Genomic DNA, 22,285 nt, shown 5'->3' on the forward strand with positions numbered 1-22,285 from the left:
GGTTTTTTTTTTTTTTTTTTTTTGGTACCGGAGATTGATCTCAGGTCCTTGCGCTTGCAGGGCAGGCCACCGAACAGCTGAGCTAAATCCCCAGCCCTATTTTGGTTTTTAATACCAAGCCTCATCACTAGTTGATATAATAATTCTGAAAGCAATTTGGCAGTAGTGTCAAGGGGGCTGCTCGTGGCTCAATAGTTTTACCTCTAGAAATTCAGTCTAAAATAAGGCAATAGGGAATAATGGCCCAAAGATATTTAACCATCAGATTTCTAATAGTGTGGAAAAGGAAATACTGTAAATGACCAACAATAAGGAAATGACTGAGAAGAAAATGGCAGATTACTCCATTATTTCAAATTAACACATGAAGAACTTCAATGATTTGAACAAACACTCAAAACGTATTAAGTGGATCACTCCAGTGTCAGGAAGGTAACCTGGGCCCGGATCCACAAAGGGAAGGGTAGCCACGCCCTCTCCCGCCTGGAGCCTCCATCACGCCAGCGCCAGAAAGGTAGCCGCCCGATTCCCCTGAACCCCCATAACTCCCCTTACTCTCCCCCCGCACTCTCAGACCTCCTGACTGTGCCAGTCTTTGGACCCACTGCACAGGCAGAGGTGGTCATAAAGGGTATTTTTCTGAGTTCCCAACTTTGAACATCTTTAAAGAAAGGGTGTGGGAAACCTGTACTAGAATGGTGTGGAGTTCAACCATTCAGAAGGTTGGGGAACTCAATTTGGGCCTTGCAGCCGGAGGTCAGTCTGCATCATGGGGTTCAGCCATCAGCTAACTGAGATCAGGCATCTTGCGTCCTAGCTCTGTCTGAGCCCCCATCCTAAATGATAAATATACTATATTGAAAAGTTTGTTCACTGCAGACACGTTCTGGACTGCTTCTTGATTTCAATTTAATTCAAATGGTTTAAGGGTGATAGACTAGTGACTACCACAGGTGGTCAGTTTCCAAGTTGTGCTTGATCATAATGTGTTGCTGATTGTATCCTTTGGGATAAAGGATTGTGGTTGATTTGATGAGCTGTTTTCTCTGATTTTATGAAGATGAGAATGTCTGTGGGTCGTTAGAGACCCAGAAGCTAGGGCGCAACTATATCAGGAAGATTTGGGTGATAACCCAGAGAATAAACCAAGGACAGCCCGACAACAAAAATAAAAATAAGAAAACACTTGAGCAAGACACAAAGACACACTTCCAGTTCACCAATGGCAAACAGTAGGGCAAATGAGGATGAAAAGGCTGATAGTGAAACACCAGGACACCCTGAACTCAAAGCACAGGAAGTAACAAAACAGATCAATCAGGCTCTAGAAAAATTCAAAACAGAAATTATTTCCCAGATAACCATAGAGACAGTGAGCAAAATGAAAGTCATGATTCAAGACTCTAGAGCAGAAACTGACAAAAAAAACAGATGAGCTCAGGACCATGATAGAAGCCATGAAGGCCCAGCATAAGAAAGAAATGGAAACAATAAATGCTGAACATAGGAAAGAAATGGAATCCATAAAACAGATTCAAACAGATATCCAGGAGATTAAACACTCCATTGAAAGTATACACAACAGAATAAAAGAATGCAAAGATAGACTCTCAGATATAGAAGATAAGATTGCAGTCAGTGACCATGAAAAGAGAGGTCTCTTAAAAACAGCAGGGGACCATGAGAAATCAATCCAACAACTCCTAGATGATGCAAAAAAGAATAACATAAGACTGATAGGAATCCATGAAGTAGCAGGAGAAAATACAAATGACTTAAAAAAGCTGTTCACAGAATTAATGACAGAAAACTTCCCAAACAGAGGGGAAGAATTTGACATTCAGATAAGTGAGGCATATAGGACACTAACTAGCCACAATAAAAAAAAAATCTACAACTAGATATATAATAATCAAGATCCCAGAAACCCAACAGAAGAACAAAATGCTACAAGCAGTAAGAGAAAAGAAATCACATGCAAAGGAAAGCCCATCAAAATCACAGCAGACTTTTCAACACAAACCCTTAGGGAAAGGAGAGCCTGGAGTGAGATATTTCAAGTACTAAAAGAGAACAACCTCCAACCTAGACTGATGTATCCTGCAAAACTCTCTTTCAAATTGGATGGGGAAATAAGATAACTTCCACGACAAAGAACACCTGAGAAACTACATGAATACCAAACCAGCACTACAAGGAATTCTAAACAAGATCCTAGAAAAAGACACTGAAGGCAACAGCACCATGAGGCCCAACAGAGCAAATCAAATAGACAAGGCAAGAAACTAAAAGGAGAAGGTGAAAAAGTAAAAATAGTCAACAAAAGGCCAATAAAATGACAATAATAAGTCAGTACATATCAGCTATAACCATCAATGTCAATGGCCTCAACTCACCAATCAAGAGAAACAGACTGGAAAAATGGAATAAGAAGCAAAATCCAACAGTATGTTGTATACAAGAAACACACCTAGAGCAAAAAGAAGGCCATAGACTGAAAGTGAAAGGATGGAAAACAATTCTCCATGGGACAGGAGCCCAGAGAAAAGCAGGGTAGCAATCTTATTTGCAGACAAAGTAAATTTCAAACCAAAACTGACTCTAGTATTATTGATGTAGGACGGTACTGTATCACACCTCTGTGAATGCAAAACATCTTGTACCTGCTTTATGATACATAGTAGGGACCATGCTTTATCAGAGCTATTTTTAATGATATTACTCTAGAATGTTCTCTCTCCAGATGATGATTAAGATGTTAACAAAAAAAATGGTGCCAGGTACCACAAGAGCAACAGAACTTTACTGTTTTCTGAGTATCATTCTTTTCTTTGTTTTTTTTGTTTTTGTTTTTTTAATGGAATGTGCTGAATGTCTATAATTTTGTTCAGATGACTGCAGAATCTGGAAAAGCTGTTGCTGCTATTGATGCATAACATACTGCTATTATTAGTCTTTTTATATAAATATAAATACATATTTATATATATAATATTTGAATTTTTGGAAACTTTGTGCTGTCAACTTTGGAAAAAGTTATCCCAATTTACTGTGTTGAGTTGGCATTGTACAGAAATTGAGAGCCCTATTGGTCTAGAAATGTTAATTAATTATTTTTTTTTCCATTTTGTATAGGTGTAACTCAGTGTATTAAATATGTAAGGTCATATCTACGAACTAATAAAGTATTCTCTAAATAATGACAAAAAAGAATAAGATAAGACTACAAGAGCAAGAAGCAATTTAAATATGTTCAGAGACCATTTTCATGTTCAGAATTAAGGATTATTTTAATCTTACATCATTGCCTTTTCTCTTTTACTTTCCTTTTTAGTTTTAGTTCAGGATTCTCTATTTTTAATTTTCATACAGAGATTTCTTTAACTGAAATATCGAATAGTTTCTCTGGTATAAAAATCTATAATAGTACACAAGATCCTAATGAGATAATAATGTGAAATAGGAAGTAAAGGGCTAAAGGTGTAGGGAAAGTGGGAAGGGTGGGGGAAAGGTAATAAGGGAGAGGAAAAAAAATATGAGAAATTGAAAAAAATGGAAATAAAGTGTTTATAGACTGGGAGGTGAGGAGGGGGTGAAGGGAGGGCAGGGACAAGGGGGAAAAATGAGAATCCAGACATATCATGTAAAGGTACAGAATCCCAGTAATGAATGTAACTGTACTGTATACCTTGATTGTACCAATAAACTCAATAAAAAGAATTTTTAAAAAATGTGTTAAGTAAAAAACATCAGCTGCAGTAGGAATTCAACAAATCCATGGAGATGCACACTACCTCAGGTGACTTTAGGATGCCAGAATTATGAATCATTGAATTTTCTTTTTTAAAGTATTCTCTAGTCTTTAAAATTTCTTTGAGCATGCACTAACTACAGAATCTAAGGGGAAAATGTTTAAAGGAAGTACAGTTTGAAAGAATTTTGGGGCCATTAAAATAATGACTGAGAAGAATGTACAAAATGTGAAAACATTTTCTGATATGATAAAGGAAAAGCCTAGTTTTTCAAATGTCTTTTGCTGGGCATAGTGGTGCATTCCTGTAATCCCAGCACTTGGGAGGCTGAGGCAGGAGGATCATTTAGAGTTCAAGACCAGCCTAGGCTGCATAGTGAATTCAAGGCCAGCCTGAACTACAAAGCAAGACTCTGCATCAAAAAAAATAGGTCCCTTGCCAATATTACAACTATGTGAAATTATGTAATTTCAGGTAGTTATGAAGGATACAATTGAAAGTGAGGACATGAAAAGAAAATTAAAGTAACTGTTAAGGTATTTTAGTGTAATCAATGAAAATACAAATATTACAATTCAACACCACAGCTTCATTCAGTTTTTTAACTACTTGGCTACTGTGCTAATAGCAAATTGCAAACCTAACATTATATTCTTAGAGCAAAAAAGGAAATTGAGTGCTAAATGGACACTGTTAAGCCATTGCTTCTGAAGTAAAACCAGCCTTGGACAACTCACATCAGAAGTCATTTACTGGAGTTCACACTCTAAAACTTTCCCTCCTGCTCTGCTTAACTTAAATGACTTGATAACTGTTGTTTCATTATGAATCACAGATCTGATTAGGAACGTTCCAGTGCGGTTTTAAACAAAGACTGCCATTTTAGGTGTTTTTTTTTTTTTTTCAAAACATCAGGTTCCACCCTAATGAAAGCAAATTGTTAAGTTTTTGCCACTTATCTACTAGAGAGCTTGTACTAAGAACATTTTCCAAAATGGTTTTCTATGCTTGAGAAATTCTAGAGGAAATAAAATCAATTCCTCAAAAATACTTTTTTGAGCAAAACATATAGCATCTAAGGAAATGGCAAAATATACAAAAATCTAAGTGCAAGACCATAGATCACACTTCCAACATCCCACCTGTAAAGGTATCTGTGAATATGAGTATAGGTTTGACATCCAGGAATCTAGAAACAAAATTTGACCAAACTACTGACAATCTGAATGGGATCTAAAACATAAACCACAATGTCCCACTGGTGCCTTCTGCTGTTTATCTTTGGCTATCAAATTTGTACTCTCAGCACTCAACTACCCCAGCACAGTTTGGAAGTAGCCCACACTCAGTCCTTGTTAACCAAAACAAAAATAACCACTTTCTAAGGGTTTTAAGCAAACATTTCACACCACATATTCTGGCTACAGAACAGCAGAAATGACAGTAACTATTTCTTCCTCTCTTCCTCAGAAATGAAACAAAGAGCCCTTGTTTGCATGTGGCTCTCGCCTTAGCAAACAGGAGCAGTAAAGAAAAGAGTTCCTGCTTCCAAGACTGATGGAGCATGTGACAAGGTGTCACAGGATGCTATTTTGAGAAGAAAAAGAAACAAGCAAAATGACAAAACTTTAAAAAAAATAACAAAGGACAGATTTGAGCTTCTGAATTTTAACTAGAAGATTAGCAAAATGGGCTATGTAACCACCTACTGAAAGGCTTATCATTACAAAAGGGAACACATGGATCTTCCAAAGGACAAACTAGGTTAGGCCTTCTTTGATAGCCTGCAATTATAACCATTAGTAATCGGTATCACTTCGAGAAATGTTTTAAAAATCTAATCAGTAATCTAGATTTTAAAATAAAGTTCTATATCTGGAAGACCCTTCCCGTGAACATCAGTGCCTCGTTCATCAGCTATTGGTGTTTTAAGCTAGTGCTATTTCTACAATTCCTCATCACAGTCACAGGAGTTGACATGGCCAGATCCTAAACACAGTTCTTGAATTCCACGTCATCAAACTTCCACACCGCTGCACTAGTCTGAAATTCTGTGGAAGGAGAAGGAGAACGGGAATGGGAACAGGGAACTGAACGGGAATATGCCAGAAACCAACTTGCCATAAAGCTGGTAAAAGGGGAGGGGAAGCGGGGGAGGGAGGGAGGCAGGGAGGGAGGTGCTCAAAGAAGTAGTGCCCTACCATTGGCATCACTGCAACTCAATACTGTATGCTGGAACAAATGAAACTGGATCGCATCAAAATAATGAGAATTAACAGCATTTTCATTAAAACCCTCTGATAGAAAGGGTCTACTTTTTTCCTGCCACTATTTATTATTCGTAGCAATAGAAGTAACATCCATCATGATATCTCGCCACAATAGGCCAGAAACTCAATTACATATTCCTGGCAGTAAGGATTTCCAGTCCCTACTTACTTTCACCTTATATTGAACAGATGAGGACACAAAGAGAAGGGTGATGGCCAACACCTGGCTAAGGAGAGAGAGCAAAAGGGAAGTTTTCCTCAGGGTCCTCTCTCAGGAGTGAGAAATCAACCCCAGCTGGCCAAAGATCCCCAAGTTAATGGCTTCCCGACTTATGGTGCGGCAAAAATGCTGGACTCACAGAAGGAAATTCCAGAAGACTTCTGGAATCCTGTTTGGAACACTGGTTCAGCCCACAATGACAGCACCACTTGTGAGCTCTCCAGAGACAAGGAGCATTATGGAGTCCCAACGCACATCCCAGAAAAAAAGCACCGGGGGGGGGGTCCTTTGGAGGCATCGCTGGACAGCTCCCATTGTCAAAAAGTTCTCCCTTTCCGCCGGCCTCCCTGCCACTGCCACCTGCGCGCAGTCAGGCCTAGAGCGCCACAGGGAAAGCTGCTCCTTCACTCAGCGGCCCTTCGGGTACACGCAGACAGCTCTCACTCGCGCTCCAATCGTCTAGCCTCGCTTTCCCAAGCGCTTCTGATAACCACTGTATGGGGTTCTCTTCCCCTTCCTGCCCAGCCCTCCCCTAATGTGCTCTTGTCAGTGAAAGCGCACACACTTGCCCACACGTGGGTTTGGGAGTATTTGAACCCACGGCTGCTGAAAGCCCAACGCGGGAACTTCGGGTCGCCGCCCGGCAGCAGGGACCCGGTGGTGCCCTTGCCAGATCCCTCCCCGGGAAGCCCAGAATCCCCGCATCCAAGGCGGTCCCGGCCCCCGGGCGCACCCCTAACCCCGGGCTCCATTACCTGGCGCTTGTTCATCTTTCTCAGGTCCCCGAATACGTCCTGGCCGAATGAGGGGAGATGCGTCCCCACCGCGCCCGCGCGGACCATGTTGGGGGTCTCTGGGGGCCCCCGGAGGCCCGCCGGCTGCAGGTGTCACACAGCAGCTGAGGTCCGGACAGCCCCGCCCACAAGCTCGTATCCTTGAGAGCCACCTGACCCGCAGCTCGCTTGGGCTTCTGGGAATCGTTGTCCCGCGAGTCTTGACCAGCAGTTGGCCTTGAAAAATCCGAGAGTAGGAAAAACTACTTCTCCCACAATGCTGCGGGATGAGCTCCTCGGCCAGTGAAGACCCAGGGCTCCTCCGAAAGGCAGCAAAGGGGCTCTGGATCCTCGTCCTGCAGTTCGGAGGGAAGGTGGGGCAATGGGTGATCCCGCACATCTCAGGGGGAACCCGAGGAAGTGGCTTCTTAAGGGGAACGGAATTCCTAAGACTCCGCTCAGGCGCCGAAAAGACACCTAAAGCTCCCTTGCAGTCTCCTAACCGTGTATCTTGGCCATTGGTTAGCTCCTGCAAGGGAAGGTGGGGCTTCTACCTTGAGGGCTGGCAGTGCACCATCCCGGCGGTACCTAAAGAGAAGCTGAGGCTTGGGCGAGGCGGGAGTTTTGAAGCTGTCGGATTCCTCCTCTTAAAGAGTTGTAGGATTTGGATACGAGGGAGCATTTCTTAATCTCAGTGACTGTAGATGTATCAAAACTGGTTTTAACGGAATGCTTTTCTTTCCCCCACAAACCTTTACAAAACGTTTACTATGCACCTGATCCTATTCTAGGCACTTGAGAAACATCCGTGAAGAAACAAGCAAAAAGTCCTCTTCCTCATGAAGCTTACGTGGGGTAAGCATAATAGGTAAATAAATTCTACGGTACAGTGATGGTACTATGAAAAGAAGAAAAACAGAGAAGTGGAATGGGAAGCTCTGGAAGAAGAGAGCGTGTTGCAATTTAAAATATGCCCGAAACCGACTTGCCATAAAGCTGGTAAAAGGTAAGCTTTTGAACCCTACTGTTGACCTTTATAAAATTTTCCAAAGCAGGGTGATCCAGAACGTTCGTAAGTCCGACAAAGTTAGTCTTATTTGGTATTTGAATTGTTATTGGCCAAGAGTTCTGTTTCTTTGAATTCCAGCTTGCCCTCCATCACACTTACGTTATTAGGGGGGACAAGGAGCATTTTGGGGATCCCGTTAAAGAGAAGTTGAACTGGAGATATATTTAGTTTGGATTGAATGAGCACATTTATGTGGCTCATGATCATTTCCTGCCATCCTGGTATAGGAACGATTTCTTCTAGGAATATTGTTCACCTGACGTCATGATAGGAAGTTGCACTAAAAGTGATATCTGCTCAGAGAGTTCCTGCAGAACCCAGCCTCAGAAGATTGTGGGTAGAAGAGAAGCAAGGTTTAAAATGTACAGATTCAGGCCGGGGATTTAGCTCACGGGTTCGGTGGCCTGCCTTGCAAGCTCAAGGACCTGAGTTCAATCCCCGGCACCAAAAAAAAAAAAAAAAAGCCAGGGATTTAGCTCAGTGGTTCCGCCGCCTGCCTTGCAAGCACAAGGACCCAAGTTCAATCCCCAGTACCAAACAAAACACAAAATGTACAGATTCAGAAACTAGTCTGTGTTCCCAGGGCAAGGTGGGGGTGAGGGGGTGAGAAAGGGAACATCAGTACCCACCCGTACCCTGACACATGGAACATTGCTTTTCCTGCAACCTTCTCTCTGAGGAAGAAGGTATAACTTACACCATTTTGGAATTTGAAGACAACATACACTACTTTGACTGTGTTACTTTAACCTATCTACAAGTGATTCACAAGGCTGCCAGTTTTAAGAGATGACCATAACAAGAAAAGGTTCTGCAACAAATCCAGCTCCTGTGCAAATTCCACACACTTAGATCTCATGATGGAATAGGCATGATAGTAACTCTGAGTGTTGTTGATGAGTATAAAAGTTGAAGGAAAACTCTGGCAAGCATTAAATGAGAAACACAGAGCAGATTTTTGGGATTTGGGAGGAAATGTGTGCCCTTTGTCATAGACAATGAGATTCTTTTTGAGAAACAGCTATTTTGCCATTGGTCCTTGGGAGATCCTGAAATCCAAACTATGGGACCTCAGATGACCATGTGGCCCAAGCTTCCCATTGAGTACTGTTTTGTGATCCACCTAGATATTACGATGGGTAGAACCAGCAGGAATTTATTACCATGTGTTAATGGTATATCAGATGTATGTGTGGAGCATGTGTGTGTGTTCTGCTCAGGCAGATCCAGAAGGAATGAGTAACCTGAACAAGCAAGTGGCTCAGACTCCTTCAGGACTGTTGTATTCTCTCCTTCAATCCAAACCTTTAGTCCACTTCTGGGGATTACCCTATGTGCAGTTAACAGAGAAAAATTTCAAGTCTCATTTAAAATTGGATCTGAGGGCTGGGGATTTAGCTCAGTAGATCCGCTGCCTGTCTCACAAAAGCAAGGACCGGAGTTCAATCCCTGGTACTAAAAAATAAAACAAAAGTAAAATTGGATATCTGTATGATATGCTAATACTGCTTGAAACTGGAGAGTTAAATAACCTACAATCCCACATAGAGGTAATTCTAAAGAAAAATCTTCCCAGTTGACAGAAGTACAAGTGGTACACTGAGTTGAGAGTTGACCAGAAGTATAGGTCTACAGTGATTTGTAGAATTTTGCCAAAGATTTGATTGTATCATCAGAGATTTGAAAGGAATAGGATTGGAACGTTGGTGATAAGAATATTTTGGAAAAAAATGTGGATAGACCTCTCTGTACCTCGTATCCCAAGTGAATGCCTACATCTCCTACAAAGGAGGCTCTTAATAACCAAGCAGACACAATTACAGTATGAGTCAGCCTCTTTCTCTGGTCATTCCAACACTTGTTCAGTACACCCAAAACATAAGTGGGTGAGGTTGCCCATAGGCCAACAACATGGATTTTTCTCTTCCCAAGGCTGACCTGAATAATGCTACTGCTGATTACCTGTTCTGAAAATGGGAGAGATTATCCTTGTGCCCCAATATACACAGCTCCTTGGTTGGCCCAGCTAGCCACTTAGTCCCAGATTGATTACACTGGATATCTTCTTGTCCTGGGGAGAGCAGAGATGTATGGTCACTATTGTAGACACATATTCTACATATGGACATGCCTTCTCTACTGCTAATGCTCCTGCTAGCATTATTATCTGTGGACTCACAGCATCACTATTGCTTCTGATTAAAGAATAAAGCTCTTAGCAAGGAACGCACTGAAATTGGCTCATGCATATGGAATAAACTGCTTTAACTGTGCACTTCATCATGCACAAGTAGGTATCCTGATTGAAATGTAGGATGACATAGTGAAGACTTGACAGTGGCACTGATTTAGAGACAACACTGAAAGATTTTAATTAACTTACAGAATGCAGTATATGCTTCAAAATGATTACTATTGTATGGTACTGTTTCTATTACAGCATATTACAGGCCCAGACATCAAAGAGTGGAAGCAAGAATAGTTCCTCTCATTATTGCAGACTGATAACCAACAGTTTTGCTTCCCGTCTTGGCAACTTTTAAGTGATAAATTGGAGGTCTTATTCCCAAAAGAGGAATACTCCCACCAGGGGACCCAGCAATGGATCCATCAAATTGGCAGATTAAATGGCTCTCTCATCCTCTGTGGTTCCTTATACCACTGAGCCAGAAAGCATAAAAATAGCTGAAATAATTAATCCTAATTATCAAGGAAAATTAGATTACTGCTACCTAATGGGGCTTGGGATGACTATTTCTAGAATCCTCTAGATCCTCTAAGATGATTTTCATTCTTCCAGGATCAATGCAAAAGAATAATAGAAAACTACAACAATCAAAAAAATTACTGCCATGAGAAATTAGAGTCATTCATAGGAAAATGGATGCATATTGAGGCCATACTCTTAAGTGAAATAAATAAGACACATGTAAATACCAAATAGTTTCTCTGGTGTAAAAAACTAAAAGTGTAAATAAGATCCACATTGTATAACTGATAATGTGAAATAGGAAGAAAAGGGCTAAAGGTGTAGAGGAAGTGGGAAGGGTAGGGGAAAGGAAATAAGGAACAAGAAAAAAATATGAGAAAAGGAAAAAATGGAAACAAAGTCTTTGTCAATAGGGGAGAGTGGAGGGGTGAAGGGAGGGCAGGGGTATGGGGACAAAAGAGAACCAAGATCTGTCATGTAAAGTACAAGATCCCAATGATGAATGTAACTGTCCTGTATGCTTAAAAAGTACCAATAAACTCAGTAAGATAAAAAAAATTATTGCTAACTACTAAGGACTCAGATACTTCAGAAATAAATATTTTTGTTAATCCACCATCAGCCAAGGTTCAGATATGAAAATAAGGGAACCATATAGAATGAGTAGTGGAAGAAGAAAGTCGTATCAGCTTAACATGTCACCAAGTATAGAAATGAGGGCTGTGCTAAAGTTGCATGTTTTCTCTTTGGCTGTTATTCTACATTTCAATTTCTATAATATAACTCTTTTCTTCCCCCTTTTCTTCCCCTGTTATTAATTTACATGGAATTGTTAATTTTCTAGTTTAGTCTCTAGGCAACAAAACATTCAGTGGGACTGAGACTAAATTTGAGAAAGAATTAATATGGTCAGTGAGGCTATAATCACTAGGACTGCATACCTTGGGACCTCCTCCTTTAGGAGGAAGTAAGAACTAATTCACTTATTCAAAGATTACCTAAGTGATTCTTATTAGTTAGAAATAAAGAGTTGTTTTTTCTTGTGGTGTAGGAGTTCCAGTATGTATACAGGCATGCATTGAAGTTGAGTAGCTAAACCAGGACCTCTGCCAGTTATCAATTTATGGCCTCTCTACCCTTCTTTGAATCTACGCTTCCTTGCCCTGCTTTGTGATACAGAGCTGAACCTTGTAAACCAGCTGGCACATTGTTAAGTTTTATAGATGGAACTCAAGGGACATTGGAGAAGGAGGGCCTTTCCCTGGGTTCCTTGTGCTTTTTTTCCTTCTCAAACCCATCCTATGTGGATGTCGTTGGCATCTAGGACTCCCCATGCTACACACCGGCATGTTTCCACGACACCCCAGAGACTGGTTATTATTTGAGTTTTGTCAACAACATAAATGAGTTTTCAGTGGCCCCTGGGTGGGCAGTTTCCTTTTGTCATCCCAGCAGTTACACCTCAGAGAACTTTGCTATCCTGTGGGCCACACCACATCCTCTAAATCTAAACTTCAGCTATCAGGAGGAAACGCCTCTCCCAAGTTCACTCTTTGCTTGTGTGTTCTACCTCCATTCTGTTAGTAGTTCCTACTCTCTGTATCTGCTGTTTCTGTATGCTTTAGTTCCTTTATCCTTTCATGGTGAATCCACCGTTTTTAGTTGCTAGAATTATTAATTTTTCCCTTTAGAAATTACTGTTGTGATATATCTTTTGACTGAACCCTGACTAGTATAAGTAATCAATCAGGAGGGAGGCTGTTCCAATCACCAAACACACTGTCTGGCTTAATAAGGTTTATTGTTGCTGTTACTGTTTTAATTACACAAGTAACACATAAGCAGTCCCACTGAAAGCCCAAATAACATACAAGTGAAATTTCCCTTCTTCCCGCTCAACTCTCAGTGCAATCCCAGTCACTTCACACTTGAGAGCTTGCTGTGTATTTTTTCATCCCTAGCCTCTCTCCTCAAACTAATTTGTTTCCAGTTTTTTGATTTGGGAAACAATGGCTTGATGAGTGTGTGTGTGTGTGTGTGTGTGCACGTGTGTGTGCGTGTGCACGCACATGGTGTGTGGACTATAATGTTGGTGGTTCTATATGATAAAATTCCTAGAAATTGATTTTGTGAGCCACAGAGCAAGAACATTTAAAATTTGATATTCCTCCAGATGTGCTAAATGAATTTCTAATCCTATACAGTAGAGATTTGACATTATGAGATGCCAAAATTAGAAGAAACTATAAATATCATGTGGTCCGAACTTTTTGATATTGTTAGTGATGAACCTGAAGTTCTGAGAGAGAAATTACTTTTTGGTATCACACAGCCAAACCTGTCACACAGTCAAGAAAAACTTAAATTTGGGGGCCAGGTTTGAAGGAATTACAAGTAAAATAATGGTCAGATATTTGAGTCCTATCAGTTCAACAGAGTGGAGAACAGAAGCGATTCTTGATGTGAGTCGTCCATTCATGCTGCATTTCAAACAATCATCTGTGTGTTTCAGCCATGGTGACTTTGCAGCCTCAGTTACCCAGCTATTGGCCAACTGCTCTAGTTGGGATTGTCACATCTAATACTGCAAAGGGATTTAGCATCCATCTGGGTCAAGTTTCTGCCCACCGCTGGAATCTCCTCTGGAGGCCTAGGCAATCATAGAGCCCTTACTGAAATGTTTTTGAACAGTTTCAAAATTTTCTAGTGAAAATAGTTCAGGTGATAACCACTTATCAAAAATTATGCTGGACATTGTTGTTCTAGTTGCACCTCCTAATAATAGTAAGCGTTTGAAAACAGAGAAAGAGTCTCATTTGATGAAGGCAAAGAAGCAGAAGCGGTGATGCCCAGCCACCCATCCTTCCAGCCTGATACCCCTGTCCACAGGGCAAGGTGCATTCAGCAGTGTGACTGCGACAGATGTGACATTGAAGACCCCCCCACCCCGGGACCAATTTTTTTTTTCTGCTGGGCCCTCACATGTGTTGGCTGGATTTGTTCTTGAAAAGGCAATCCTTAGTCAAGTGAGATTTCAAAATACCATAAAACACCTGACAAGTCTCTCCCCAACCCTATGCTGGGGTTCAGCTTCTCTCTGGCTCTGTTCTATGTTCCTAGGTCTTCATTTCTCCATCTCCAAGTGTGCTGTAATATCAGCTGCAGGGTCTTCACTCTGTGGGTCTATTTCCTCCAAAGATCTTTGAAAAGGAGCAGAATTAAATTGTTGGCTCTCTTGCCAGTCTCTGGGGAGAACTAGTTTATTAACTAGCATTAGAGATCAAGCATCCCTCTGGCTGGTAATGTAGCTCAGTGATAGAGCACTTATTTAGCATATAAAAATTCATTATTTGTATAGATCTCTGAGAATATTTTTCTGTGACTTACCTATTTTATACCAAGCTGTAATATTTCATTATTTCTCCTTTTCCATGCAGAAATAAACATGAATTTTCCTTTAAAAATTCTGTAAATACAGTATGACACCACCTACATTCTCTTAATAATTCCCAGGTTGGCCAGGGATTAAGCTCAGTGGCTCTGCCGCCTGCCTCACAAGCACAAGGACCCAAGTTCAATCCCCAGTACCAAAAAAAAAAAAAAATCAGTAATTCCCAGGTTCTGTCACTGACCTCAGGTCAAGTAATCAGAAATAGAATTTTAAGAAATCTCCCATACAACACTGGGGCAAGTCCCTAATGTATTAAGTTAGTGCTCCGTTGGGCACTAGGATTTCAGAGCTGAATAAGACAGATGGTCCAAAGATGCAGCTGAAGCTGTAATGGTGCCAACAGTGGGACAGGAGAGCTACATAGGCCACAATCAGAGTATGCACTCTAGCATAGAGCCCCTTAGCACATCAGTGTGACCTTTATGAGAGGACAAGTAATTGCTGCAGAGGCAATTCCAGCAACCATTATTTACGTGTTAATCCTGTATCACTTCCATGCATCTTTACATTTATTATTGGCTTTACGCTTACAAAACACCTATTTTCTAGAAAATAAACAGTTCTCAGAGATGATAAGCAACTTTCCCAACATCACAGAACTAAAAGATGACACTTGAATCCAAGCCTGCCAATTCCAAGCTCACTGTCATCTGCTAAATCCTCTTCTGTCTTTGAAGGGAGGAGCAGACATAGCCTCAGGTGGGTGTCAACTTTAAGTTTACAGGTTCAAGTTATTTTCTACAGGCTGATGGTGAAGGAAAGCAGCAGCAGCAGCAGCTCCAAGTAATTAGTGCAGCATCTTTGGGATCCTGGCTTGTTTGTATGTGATAGAAAAGGATAAGACTCATTCTTAAGTAGAGCACAAACAGAAAGACATCTGATGAATGACTTCTTGGACTTGGTTCAGCACTACCAGAACACTGGAGCTGTCTGGGTAGGGAGGAGTCATCTCAGATCTGAGTCAAATACCTGGCTAATGATGCCAGTCACCAGCTTTCTGAGTCACCACCTGCCTTGTCCATCTTTTGTGTCTGTGGAAGGATGTACTTCAGAACTGTACTGTTACCCAGGGGTGTTGTAATCAAGGGTGGAAATTTGGGCTTCTCCCCCTCCTCTACAATCTTCCCCCTCTGCTGCCCAAATGCTCTTTTCAAAATAAGCCAGTTTGAGAATCTACCACGGCTCACTGCTCTGATTACCTCCCGTTTCCTTACAGTTGTTACAAGGAGTTTTATGCTTCGAAAGAGTCAGAAAAACTAAGTGGTAGAGGGGTTAGAAAGGAAGATGACATTCTTAACAAGAGGTGCTTACTTTGCATGGTACTTGATTGTCATGAAATAGTCAAGAGCTCTTAAAATTTGGCTTCAAAGTTTAACTGAATGCTGTATTTTTTTAAATGTTAGGGAGGTGTTTTCTTAGGTATAATATATTGGTGAGGCTCAATGCTTTGTGCATGAATTTGATAGGTACAGGAAGATAACACCCTGTGACCCTGGAACAAGACACAGGACACCTGGACTGGCCTCCAGGCTGTGTTCATACTGAGTGGAACCACCTTGAACTACCTCTTTTACTGCTTGAGCTTCAGTTTTGTCATCTGTACAGACAAAGTTGTAGCCTCTAATATTCTGTGCAAAGATTCACAATCATGACCTCTGGGAAACAAAAATGTTAACCTTATTTTCCTGTACTGTAGAAAAGTTATACTAAAGAGCCTCTTCTGTCTTGGTAGCAGCAACAGAATATAATCACTTTCAGTTTGAAAACCGAGTCAGTCCAAGGTGTTTTATAACTTTCTTCTCCCCACCCTTTTCTCCCCAGAAGGTAGTTACATTCAGGGAGGGGTGTAGGGAAATAAAGACAACCAGAATGTCATTTAGTGATATGATTATTTGCATCATTTATTCAGTTATGTATTTATTCATCCTATAAAAGCACTTACAGAGAGCTCTAAGAGCTAGAGAATTTTTAAAAATCATGATTTTCACCCTAAAACGGCCCATGAACCAGGGTCAGGGATGCAGTTCAGTAGTAGAGCATTTGCCCAGCGTGTATAAAGCCTTGGCTCCCTCCTCAGCACTGAAGAAAAAACAAAGCCTATGATCAAGAAAGGAATGAAAACATAGAACTAATTACATTCAAGGTATAGCGTGTTAAATACATATGCACACACAAATGCACAAATTTTCAGTGCACCGTAGCAGGTATGAAACAAACAGAAACACAGATGGAAAGGTAAAAGTCCCCAGGTTTTTTGGTATTTGCTTTTCATACCAAAGCTTTGGAGAAAATTGAAGGGGGGGCATTTTTCTAACAGGTTCTGATCTGGTTGTTGTTTGTCTTGTTTTCGTATTGGGAATTGAAGCCAGGGAACACTACACCACTACATCACCAGTGTAGTGCAAAAAGTAAAACCATTTCATCATTTAAAGACCATTTAAAATCTCTAGAAATTGTCAAAGGGGCATACAGCAAGGAGACACTTATTCAACAAAATCTATTCATGCTCAAGCATTAACAGCAAGAGTTTATGACGTCTGAGTCAAAACCCAGTCCCCCACCCCAGCCCAGCTTAATGGAAGCTCCACTCTAGGTGAGCGTGGCGGAGGAAATGGAGCCTATGCAATCAGTTCTAGAGTCTGAGGAGGCCAAGAAGAAGGCTCTAGCACACTGAGTATCTAGTCAGGGCTCCCTCTCTACTCCCAACATGCCATTTGCTTGTTGTCCCTTCACATGGTGGAAGGGGCAGAAGGGCAAAAAGGGACATGCAGGCTCCTTCAAGAAGCCTTTTTAGAAGGCAGAGCCCTCATGACCCAGTCAGCTCCTAAAGGTCCCACCTCTTGCTACTGTTGCATTGGGGAGCAAGTCTCAACAGGAATTTTAGAGGGCCATGGACATAGACCACAGCAGCTAGCAGCTTCACCAGAGGAAATCAGGCAAAAAGCTCAGAAGAGCCCTGCTGGGGTCGGGAAAATGTCTTACTGCTCATGGGACTGTAAAATGATGCAGTCACTTTGGAAAACAGTCTAGCAATTCTTAAAATGGTTAAATAATATAGATACCGTATGACTCATTAAGTCCTCATTCCTAAGAGAAAGGAAAACGTACCCATGCAAAAACTTCTCCTTGTATGGTTAAAGCAGTATTATAACAAAAAGAGTAGATATAAACCATCCAAGTATCCATGGACTGGGGAATAAATAATAAAAGATGGGTCATCTGTACAGTGAAATATTAGTTGACAGTAAAAGAATGAGGTATTGATACATGCTAAATTTGAAAGCATTATGCTTACAGAAGACCACAGATTGTTCAATTCCATTTCTATGAAATTTCCAAAATAAGTGAATCTGTAGGGCCAGAGTCTATACAGAAAGAATGGATGTCTCTATTGGGACATGACTGGCAGGGGCTGAGAAGCGTGAGGAAGTGGTAGGGAGGATGATAGATAAAGGATACAGGGTTCCTTTTGGTGGCGAAGAAAATGTTCTGAAACTGTGTTGATGGTTGCACGACACTGTGAATACAATAAGAGTCAGTTACTTGTACTCTGAACTTTGTGGTTTGTGAACTGTAATTCAATTTGTAACAGTGTTTGTTTGTAAGTATCTAGCATAATTTGATTGTTACTATGACAGCATGTAGAAACCTGTCACTGCTCTGAAGGTTGGGTGCAAGGGTGGGAGTAGGAGGTGCAATAGGAATAAGAAAAAAAGAAGCCACAGATTTAAGATTTTTTCCCATTATAAGAACAATAAAGCCGGGTGTGGTGGAACATGCCTGTAATCCCAGCACTCAGGAGGCTGAGGCAGGAGAATCGCTGTGAGTTCGAGACCAGCTTGGGCTACATAGTGAGTTCCAGGTCAGTCTTAACTACACAGTGAGACCCTGTCTCAAAAAACCAAAAAAAAAAAAATTATTTGCACTTTATATTCTAACACATTTTAACCTGTGCACTAAGTCCATTTTATAAATGCCCCTAGATTTCCTAATGGAATTCCTTTGCACTAACTCTTAAAGACACAGAGAATACTTGAGAAGATTTAGTGTCTGGATGTACAGTACATCTACCTACCTGGACAAGGCAGCTTTAGTCCCTCAGAGCCCATGGCAGGTCTTGGGAGAGTGCAAGGCAATATAGACAGCTCAGTGCTTCATGTCGGAGAGGAGAGAGCAGCAGGTATGTACTGGAGCCCTCAGCTTTTAGGGGGCCAACGTCTAAGGGCGGGAACAGGCAAAAGAGCCAGGACAGCCTGGGTGGGAGTGGGAGAACCCAGCAGTCCATATGACCACATGCACCATTGTCTCAGCAGGGAAGCAACCCACCTACCTGTCAGAGGTTTAGGTTATTAATTTGGGGCTGAGATTTTAAGTTGGATCCTACAATAAGGAGCAAGTTGCTAAAGCCTGGGTACTGTGAATGGGAACCAGATATCAGCTACAAAGTAGCAGGCAGTGATCAGAACTGGAGCTCTGGGTTAACTGACACCAGACCCCTGGGACAGGAGCTTCTCCTGCCTTTGCTTGGGAAGGCTTCTGGATCCTGCAGCAAGGCTGAGCCAGACAGTTAGGAGAAGTCAGATACAGATTGGCCCTGCTCTAAACCCTGGATTGAGTTTTAGAGCTAAATGAGTTTTTGTGGATTGAAAATTGAATATAATCACGAGTGCAATGAAAGAGGCCCAAAGAGGGAGTAAGGAATGGAGACACTAGCTTCAGAGTATCTGCAGCAATGAGCCTCTTCCTCCAGGCCATAGTTTTCAGTGTTGATCAAAACTCTTCAAGAGGATCCTTGACAAACTATAAGCACAACGAGAGAAGAGCTTTGAAAATAGGGAGGATTAAAATGTAATAGCACATTAGAAATGGATGAACAAAAAGAAAAGCCATTTAGGTCATAAGACGACACGCAGAGGGGGCAGGAAGTACCACCTTAAACTAGTCGGAGGAGACTATAGTGTTAGACACCAGAAGGAAGAGCCAGGACCGATAAGCAAAAGATGTCACTTTGGAGGGCAGGTGAATTTATCAATCTAGTGGGAAAACAGAATGGGAATTCTCGTGATAGTGGTGAGCTCCTGGTCCGTGGAAGCCTGTGAGCACAGATTCCCGGGAAACTGTAGAATACTCATTCAACAAAGAGGAGGTTGGGATGAACTCTAAAGATCCTTACATTCAGACATTCTGAGGCCTAACCGGCAAAGCACGTGGGAGCCGAAGAGTCTTCAGGAAGAACGATTCATAGCAAGTAGAGCATTGCAGGGACCAGTGTCGTGACCATCTGTGGTTGTGTTTCCTTTGCTTCTCTTTTCCTAGGAACTGGGCCCTCCCTGCACTCACTAGTAGCATAAACACAGAATCAGCCTCCATGCGTCATAGGATCTTGACCCCAGCCACAGATGCCTGGCCACAAGTAGGTGGCCACAGTGCCAACCCCCAGGGATTTTGTGGCCTCATCCAGGGGATGGCACTTGCCTCAGCTTGCACAGTGAGTCTTTCCACAGCATTTTTGCTTGTTTAGTTTTTGGTTTTTGATTTTTTTTTTTTTTTTTGTACCAGGGATCGAACTCAGGACCTTGCACTTTCGAGGCAGGTGTGGAACCATTGAGCTAAATCCCAGGCCCTCCACAGCATTTTTGGACCTGAGAGTCTTTCCAGTGGTGACCACTATGTTTTCTGCTTGAAGTACACAAAAGGCAATGTATTTGTAGAAGAGGGAGAAAGCCCTGAAGAGGTGCACAGGAACCGAGGTGAGAGTTGCAATGACCCCTGATCACACATGAGTTCCATGTTCTCCTAGTTCCCAGGATAACCTGGTTTCTGTCCTAGGCTCCATGAGACCCCCTGGTGTCTTCAATAATAAAGTCCCCTTTTGGTTTAAGCTGATTATGTGGGGTTTCTATTACTTGCTACCAAGAAATCTTAACCAATTCAAAACATTCTTAAAATGGTATACGTGGACTCAGTTGGAGTGGTGGGTACCCAAGGGGGTGCTGGGTTCGACAAAGGATTGAAATGAACTGTGACACTTCCTATCTGACGTCCCACTGAGGCTCCAGGACTGATACCTAATCATATTCTCAAGTGCCAGTGTACTCCAGGGCTGGTAAATTGGTCATGGAACAGATTCTATACAGAATGTGACTTAATTTCATTAGCAATTTTTCATTTGCCAAAATATGTTTTTGCCAGAAGTGCCAGCATGTCAGGGTTATATTTTTGTTAAAATTGAACAAGATCCCACAGAGCCCTGGAGAGCATCACAGGTGACCTAGCAGGTTGTCTCCTGATTTCCCACAGTGAACCCCATAGGGATGCATTTCTCTGGGAGCCTCTGCCACTGAAGAATGACTCAGCCCAGAAGGCTCAACAAGAGGCTTCTCAAATCCACACCTTTTCAGACCTCCTGCTGCTCGTGCCCACACTTACCCCAAAGGGAAAGCCATCTCCTCTGCAGTTTGCAGTCGGCACACAAAGTCTGCTCTTCTTCCCTTCTTAGCTATGGTCTATGGTATTTAAGCAACCACTCCCTCCCCTCACACAGCTTCCTTGAGTTTTAGTTGTCTTCTTGATAGCAATCTTTACTTTGAAGCAAATGTTCTTCTTTGTTAGAATCTAATAATAATGGCTTTGAATTTTCCAGGAAAATAGAAAGGAGAACTACAGAGGGAAGAGGGGGGAAAAAGGAAAAAAGAACAGAAGGAAAAAATGGAAACAAAGCCTTTGTAAATAAGGAGGGGAAGAGGGGTTGAAGGGAGGTGAGGGAAAGGGCATAAAAGAAGAAGCAAGATATATCATGTACAGGTACAAATTCCATATGATGAATGTTCTTATGTATATCTAAAATGTACCAATAAATATTAATTTTAAAAAAGAACTGAAGCCAAGGAATGTTTCCTCCCTCCCCCCGCCACCTGTCTTCCTCTCAGAAGCTTCATTTCCCCCTTTCTCTCACTGTAGTTCAGGCTCCACATGGCACAAATATTTCAGCTGAGAACTCTCAAGTTGTGCCTATTCTGACTCCACCACCAGACAGAAAGACTGACCTTCCTTCTCAGTTTAAGTTCATCCAGCTGTGGAGCTCTGGTTGGCCTGACTTGGGGCAGACACCCAACCCTTGTTTACCCACCATGGCTAGGGTCTTAGAATTGCCCCAGCAGGGGTCTTGGGTGCAAGCTTATTCCCAGGCCAGCAGCACAAGGACATAGCAGCTCCTGCTGCAACTGCCAAGTTGGAAAGGGAAAAAAGGAGCAATTCTTGAAATATTTGGGGGTACTAGCAGGACAGGGGGACCTAGGATGGGCAGACAAAACAGACATCCACTCTACCTCCATTGGGATCATGTTTATCCACTGTCTCCCCAAATGAGGGGGGCCCTGCGGGGTAGAGTGCAGGTTTCTCCCCCAGTGCAGATGCACCTCAGTCAACAAGGTATCATGGAACTGCCTCTCACCCTTGGTCCAGGCACTGCCCTCAATTCTGTAACCACGGATAACATGGTTTTATGTGACCATATGCAGAATGTCAACTGATACCACATTACCTAAAGTGTCCACCCTAAGTCACATTGTGAGGCCACTTGGTGTCACCCAAAGCCCCTAGGGAACCACATTCTATTGGAAATGGTGATCCAAGGGTTTAGACCTCACCTCTCTTTGAGGAAGGTTGAATCTTTATTGCACAGTCATAAATTCCTTGTAGTCTTAAATCTACCAGTAAATATTGCCTCAATAAACCCTGCTCTGCCTAATCTCACCTACTCATCATATCATCTATTTTAGGACAGGGCCCCTGGAAATTATTCCACAAGTAATTGCATCACATCAGTTGAAGCCTGTCACACTTCAACACAGACTGGGTGGAAAGGAACCTCCAAGGGAGGATTTGGGGCGGGGGGGCAAGCCAATGCTGCATTCTGAATATGTAGGCAATTTTAAAACAAATTAATTGCATTTCCTTTTTTAGTAGGTCCATACTCACATACTCGAGTTCAAAAAGTACAATGTATATGCAGTGAGAAGTCTCCCTCCTAGACAGGCG

At 41.9% G+C, this 22,285-nt stretch overlaps 1 protein-coding gene and 1 long non-coding RNA gene across 2 annotated transcripts in view; one reads left to right on the forward strand and one right to left on the reverse strand.

The window, feature by feature from the left end:
- Positions 1-7,175, reverse strand: part of Sec11c (SEC11 homolog C, signal peptidase complex subunit) — a 19,731-nt gene extending 12,556 nt beyond the window's left edge. Inside the window, exon 1 of the mRNA XM_010603375.2 lies at positions 6,998-7,175. Coding sequence (XP_010601677.1) covers positions 6,998-7,084 — 87 coding nt within the window. The 5' untranslated portion in view covers positions 7,085-7,175. The remainder of the gene's footprint in view (positions 1-6,997) is intronic.
- Positions 7,176-7,218: 43 nt separating this feature from the next.
- Positions 7,219-20,952, forward strand: LOC104847821. The gene is made up of 4 exons (XR_776243.2): positions 7,219-7,389; positions 7,807-8,021; positions 19,805-19,995; positions 20,546-20,952. It is a non-coding gene; the product is annotated as an uncharacterized LOC104847821 (long non-coding RNA).
- The last annotated feature ends 1,333 nt before the right edge of the window (positions 20,953-22,285 follow it).

Source organism: Fukomys damarensis, unplaced genomic scaffold (assembly GCF_012274545.1).
Source record: "Fukomys damarensis isolate Sample0158 unplaced genomic scaffold, DMR_v1.0_HiC HiC_scaffold_30, whole genome shotgun sequence".
Lineage (NCBI taxonomy): Eukaryota > Metazoa > Chordata > Mammalia > Rodentia > Bathyergidae > Fukomys > Fukomys damarensis.